A 6,516-nucleotide genomic window follows, 5' to 3' on the forward strand; every position below is an offset into this window, starting at 1 on the left:
GGGCTGAGCCGGCGGTGGGCGGAGCCAGCTGCGCACGGCGGCCGCGCAGAGCCGGTGCTGTCAGCCCGCTGCTCTTTGTCAGGCGGGAGGAGCCCGTCACCGAGCGACGAGGGACGGAGGTGGGCGGTGGTGAGGAGAACCGGGGCTCCTTGTGCGCCTGGGAGCTCCCCCGGTACCCGCGCCCCGTTCCTGGGTCCTGTCCGGTGGAGGTCTCGCTGAGAGACTGAGGGGCGGGCTGCGCTGGGCCTGCTGAGGGGGTGCGCGGTGAAGCGGGCCGTGCTGCGGGCTCCGCCTGCGATGGGCCTCGAGTGTGAGGGGTTTCGGGACTCTGTGTGCCCGGGCAGGCTGCCCGCTGTGCCCCGGCACCGTAACACCCATCAGCAGCGGCGCATTCCCCATCCAAATCCTGGGCCTCTGAGTTCTTCCCTTTTTCTTTTAATTGCTCTATTCCTAACCGCTAAAATAAAGCCCAGACAAACCAGAATAACCCAAACATCCCTTTTACCATATATTTTTGATTTTGGCTTCTGTGCTTTTGTTTTTGGAAAGAGCAGGCCCCGCCCTTTGTTTCTGATTAACTTTAGAAGGTTTCGCACCAGAAACTAATTGTGAACTGTGTTAATGACAGGACAAGGAGGTAGTTTATCCCATTTGAGGAAAATGGGGTCAAAACAGATTGCGCAGGAAACATTTGATGATGCAGTGCAAGAAAATATTACAGAATTTGAAATGGATCCAGAAGAGGCTGTGAGAGAAGCTGTGCAGCAGTTTGAGTCCCAAGGTATTATAAATTCGTTTGTTTTTGCAGTTTGGGTTATTACAGGCTGAGGTTTTACGTATCTTAAATTTTAAGAGAACCTGCATGTAAAGATTGAGCATCCGGTATTGTAAAGACACCTTTGTGAAGTGGAACGTAGACGCTATTAATGCTAACCTAGTTTCATTGAGTAATTATGACTGAAAAACTCTTTAGGTCAAACTGCAGGGTGCAGTTTGGTGAATGAAATTTAACTCATTTTTATTTTTTGTTTTCTCCCCCAATTTAGACATTTAGCTGGAATCGATGCTTTGTTCCAGGACATATTTGGCCGTTATAGTTAGCCAGAACTTTGTCAGCCTTTGATCCGTGCTTTATAATAAGTTTATCATTGTTCAGTGTGGTTAACTTGACAAATCTTAGCCAAGCTGCTGTAACTAATATTAACCTTGTTTCTGTTTGTCCTTTTAGGTGTTGACCTGAGCAACATTGTGAAAGCTGTGCGGCAGCCTGCCTCTGAAAATGGTCAAAAGCACCAAATTTTGCTGGTAGGAGCACAAATATACGTTGTCTTCTAAGGATCAGGGTTATATAATAGTTTAACTAGTAGACTAAGAACGAGATTTATCTTCAACGTCGGCCTCTGTCTCATTTCTTCGTGAGCTCTTTGACAAAGCAAACAGTGGTGGCAGAAGTACAGAGGAGCCCCCATTCCTCCAGGGGTTCTCTGCATTCTTTGACACAGTTGTTTCTTAGCTGCGTCAAACTAATTTTAAATTTAAAAGAAGACTATTATTATAAATAAACAAATTTGACTGCCTGTGAAGAACTGTCCTTGTTCCTTCACAGTTCAGGTTGAAAAATGACTCTTATTCCCTTCTTTAGACTTTAGATTCCCTCGGGAGAGCCGTTGCTGACTCTGATCTTGCTGAGATGGCCGAGCAGCTCGTGGTCTTCACCGATCAGTGCAAAGAACAGCTGGCTTTCCGCTACCTGGCTGGGCAGAACGGTGCCTATTCTGTGGTATTCTCTGCCTGCCAGCTGGCTTCAGGAGACAGAAATTTAATGCTGAAGGCCTTTTCTACTTTATCTGCCGTCTTGGATGGGCAGCCAGACCTGCTTGACTCTGCTGGCCAGGTTCTCCTGCTCCAAACTCTGAAAGAATATAGAGAGGATGAGGAAATGGCGCTGGCTGGGATCCGGTGCATTCGGCACGCCTGCCTGAAACACGAGCAGAACCGTCAGGACTTTGTCAAAGGTGGGGTTCTGCCGCTGCTGACCGGAGCGATAGTCCAGCACGGAGACAGCGCCGACGTCGTCCGAACGGCCTCCTCGACGCTCAGGGTCATGACATTTGACGACGACATCCGCGTGCCCTTTGGTCATGCTCACGATCACGCCAAAATGATTGTGTTAGAAAATGATGGGTTGAGAGTCCTCATTGAAGCTGCAAAAGGTAAAATTAACCCCGTGGCTGTTGATCCTAATTTTGAATCATCCGCGCTTTCTTACCTCAAAACTCTGCTTTGTTGTAACTTGAAGCTCCTTAGAGATGATTCAGAAATTTGCCACTAAAATGTTTAATTCTTTTGATGAGATGTGCCCCAAGAGAGAAAAATCACATGGCTGCTCCAGAGACCAGCAGCAGCACCGAGGTGACCGTTATCAGAACTATTTGTCAGTCTGTTTAGGAAGTATTTAACAGCCCAGAGCAGCTTTACAGGTGCGTTATCCTCGCTGAGGTGCTGCATTCTTGCCAAGAAAAGATATTCTGTCTCTGTCTAGATACAGAGTGAACAGGATGTCATCTGTGTGCTGATGTGTTTTAATATATAAAGCGAAATTTGCTGTTTCCTTTTTTTTTAAATGAAGCAAAGTAAAACACATTAATTCTGCTCACCCCTCCTTCCTTGTAGTTACTCCGTTTGTCACCTCTCCTCTGCAGCATTCACAGATAACTCCAGCGTTCTCAGTGAACTGTGTGCCACCCTTTCTCGCCTCTCTGTCCGGAACGAATTCTGTCAAGAAATTGTGGACCTTGGCGGCTTAAATTTTATGGTGTCTCTCCTGGCTGACTCCATTGACCATCCGGTGAGCGATATAAAATGTACTTTGGAGTGGAGGTAATGGAGCAGGGTGTGCTCCTCAGTTTAAAGTCCTTGCTGGGAATGGGCCTTAGACTGTGCATTATTTTAGGTGCAATTAGGGTTGAAACCCAACCACTGATCACTATTTACAGCTTTATATACAGAACTAGGTTACCTGTGGGTAAGAATGCAGGAATTCTGAGCCCCTTGTGCATAGTTCTGTCATCCACACTCCAAGAGTAGAACTCTACTTACTCCCAGCAAAGCTGAGCTGCTGGTTTTCCACCATTCTAGTGGAAAATTCTAGCTACAAGATGTTCAAGAGGATTTAGATGCTTGAGTCCCAGAGGGCTGATGTTTGATTCTTTAAGCTTCTTTGAAATCCTCTGCCACTAACAAGGTTCATTATTACTCTGTGTAGAACGAAATTGTGGCTGGGGATGTCAGTGACTGAGAATAATATTGCTGTTCATAACTGGGAATGACAGCTGTTTGAATGGGATGCTCTGGGTGGCTTTCAAGAATCTGTAAAACTTTCTGCAGCTTTCTAAGTTGTCGTTTGTTTTTTTGATGAATGGAGGACGTGGTGAAGCAGGTGCTCAGCGCCATCCGAGCAGTTGCAGGTAATGACGACGTGAAAGATGCCATCGTTAATGCTGGGACAACGGACCTCATTGTGCTGGCCATAAGCCATCACCTTGCCAACCCTCAGGTACATGCTGGAGTGGGTGATGGAGTCCCAGCAGGGCTGGGAACAGAGAGCAGGTTTGGGTTGTATAACGCAGCTGTGTTATCTTGGCTGGTGTGGAGGACTTGTGATAATGAACAGCTTGTGCTAAGAGCAGATACATTCTATGTATGGTTGTTAAATGGTTGCAGCTGAGCAGTGTATTAAACCTTTAACTCCAGTGTTGTAGCATGGATAAGCACATGCTTTGGCAAGTATTTGCGTAAATGTAAAGGTATGTCCTCTTTATTAGGGGTTTTTCTTGTTCCTGAATCAGATGAATACCAGATACAATGTTTTACAGCTCTGGGCTGTGAAACTTGGTTTACATGCCAGAGAAGCAGGATGTTTCAGTAGAAGATACTTAGAAAAAATAAAAATAGATGTTAAAAATTGCCTAAAAGAGAAACAAACTCTGAATACTTTTTTTTGTCTCCCCTTAAATCAACATTTTCAGTGAATGTCTCTTCTCCTTTGCCTTGCAGATCTGCGAGCAAGGCTGTGCAGCCTTGTGCATGCTGGCTTTGCGCAAACCCGAGAACTGTAACGTTATCATGGAAGGCGGAGGGGCGTTGGCGGCTCTTCAGGCCATGAAAGCACACCCACGAGAAGTGGCTGTACAGGTATTTGCCTCGGAGCACTAGGTTATTTATTCGAGTTTGACGTTGGCTGCGTTCACAGCTTCATTGGGATTTTGTCCTTTACTTGACAAATACCAAAAAGTTCTGAACATGTTGGGAATGTGGTGTCTAAATGCAGGAGTCCCTGCGTCTGTCAACCTGATGTGATCAGAGCAAAATTTAGCTTGGATTTCAAACCCACCTGAATTCAGGTTCAAGCAACTGTGGAATGTTGTGCTTCTCTTGCAGGTGTTACTTCTTAAAAAAGCAGGACGAGGACAGGCTCTTTCAGACTCTGCCTGTGCTATGATGTTATCTGTCTTATAGGAGACATATAGATTGCCATCTGTTCTCCAGAGTCGCATAAAACACCTGCATGGCAAGAACTTGCCCTCTAGTTTCTCACGCGAGTCTCAGTAGGGCCTGTGTCCATTTTTGTGTTCTCTAGAATATCAAAATACTGTAGAAAATATTTTCTGAAAGAATATTGTAAGCTAAGTGCCAGGGAAGGTGGAAAAGGGGGGCGTCTTGGCATCACTTAAAGAAGTACTTGGTATTGCTTGGCAAGTGTTTGAGATGTGCTGGTGTTCTGACAGAAGCAGGTTTTGTTGTACAAACCTTCATGGAAAATAGCAGCCATGCTTTTGTCCATGGATTTATTCTTCTTTGTTGCTGTCTACTGTACATTGGTCATGCAGGAAAGGTTCTTCAGTTGGAGCCAGATCTGCGTTGTGCGTGCCAGCATCCTCCATGGGTGGGATTTCCTTACAAAAGATGCTAAAATCTCTCATTTGCCTCTCTCCTCAGAAACAGGCTTGCATGCTGATCCGCAACCTGGTCTCCCGGAGCCGGGACTTTTCTCAGCCCATCTTAGAGATGGGAGCTGAGAACCTGATAACAGAAGCTCGTGCGACGCACAAGGACTGCGATGACGTGGCCAAAGCTGCGCTGAGGGATCTGGGCTGCAAAGTGGAGCTCCGCGAGCTGTGGACAGGTCAGAAGGGAAGCCTGGCTCAGTGAATCAGCCACCACTGAGCTGCGGAGCTTCAAGACATCCGTGCACGTCAAGTCTTAAGGGGGGAAACAAAGTGGCATGGATTAATTTGCAGTTCCATCCAACTGGAATATCTGACGCAAATGCCTGGCTTGTGAGGCTGTGGTGAACTTTTTTTGGGAGCTACAGCTGAAATGGCTTTATGCATTCACAGGCTGCAAGTCAACTCTGTGTAGTAATTATTCACCAAATCATCTAATGCCTGAAGATGATCTGCTCCCTCCATTGTTATGTCTATTCCTTGTGTACAGAACAGGGCCATTCCTGTGTGCTCTGTTCTGTACAGCAAGAGCAAAAGTGGCTCTTTTTTGGTAGAGTTTGGTACGTACTGCAGCAGCTGGTTCTGATTTGTTCCTCTGCTCTCTGCAAGCAGCCCGAGCCGGTAACGGGATGGATGAGGAGGAACTCCATCATTTGTGAATGTGTTCTGTCCTGTTGTACTGTTCTACTAACTGTTATTTTACTGCTGACCGTATTCTGCGCTGCTGCTTTGTTTTGGATTTTCAGCCAACATAACATTTTAAACAAAAGCAAAGTAAGAATTTCAAATAGTGTGGCCCAAAGCAACATAACTTTGATGTTGCCCTTTGCATATAGGAGGAAGGTTCACGTTCTTTTTCAGTAAGATGAGCAAGTCAGGGACTGGTAGCGAGTTACAAAGCAGTGGTGGTATCATGCAGCAGGAAGCCAGCCCTGGGGAGCCCAGGTTTTGGTTATATCTTAGCAGGGTGACGCTTCCCTGGATCCAAGAGTGTTGTGATTGCGATGAAGAGGCCGTGTGCCTCGTGGACTGAAGACAGCTGTGGACTTGGGGGCAAAAAGGGAGACATGAAACATCCAGAAACGTTCTGAAATCTCCGCTCAAGGCACCTGCCGGACTGTGGTGTTACCAGCTCTACTCTGGGTGCTGAACCTTCCTCCCGCGCTGCTAATGATGTTGTACTTGAATGGATGTTTTCTAATGTGATACTCTCTGTAGAAATGTTGATTCTATAAAATATAAAAAAAGTGCAAGGGTGGAGAGCTCTTTATGGAGCCTTTTTGAGACAGAAAAAGAAGGGTGGTGGCGATGTCTCAGTGCCTCCTCCAGCCCCATGCTGTTTGCCAGCAGATAGCAAAGGTCGTTGTGTTCTGAGGCTCCTAATCCTGTGTGAGCGTTCATGGGAGGAAAGGCTGCCCGGCTCTGCTCTCTCCTGTGTGCCAAGCACCGTGTGCTGCTCTGACCTCCTCCCTGCCATCCTCCTGGGCAGGGCCCAGGCTCCTTTGTGGCA

At 46.7% G+C, this 6,516-nt stretch overlaps 1 protein-coding gene across 2 annotated transcripts; it reads left to right on the forward strand.

Annotated features, from left to right (window-relative positions):
- Positions 1 to 11: 11 nt before the first annotated feature.
- On the forward strand, positions 12 to 6,183 carry ARMC6 (armadillo repeat containing 6). 2 transcript variants are annotated; one of them, XM_080359126.1, is made up of 8 exons: positions 12 to 129; positions 629 to 781; positions 1,229 to 1,305; positions 1,643 to 2,213; positions 2,703 to 2,848; positions 3,425 to 3,556; positions 4,057 to 4,194; positions 4,999 to 6,183. In XM_080359126.1, exons 2-8 carry the CDS (start codon positions 661 to 663, stop codon positions 5,209 to 5,211), a joined length of 1,398 nt encoding a protein of 465 aa, XP_080215252.1. In that variant the 5' UTR covers positions 12 to 129; positions 629 to 660; the 3' UTR covers positions 5,212 to 6,183. The 2 variants fall into 2 exon arrangements, with proteins under 2 accessions (XP_080215252.1, XP_080215253.1); XM_080359127.1 differs by having other exon boundaries at positions 65 to 119.
- Positions 6,184 to 6,516: the final 333 nt, after the last annotated feature.

This window comes from Nesoenas mayeri (assembly GCF_963082525.1).
Source record: "Nesoenas mayeri genome assembly, chromosome: 25".
Lineage (NCBI taxonomy): Eukaryota > Metazoa > Chordata > Aves > Columbiformes > Columbidae > Nesoenas > Nesoenas mayeri.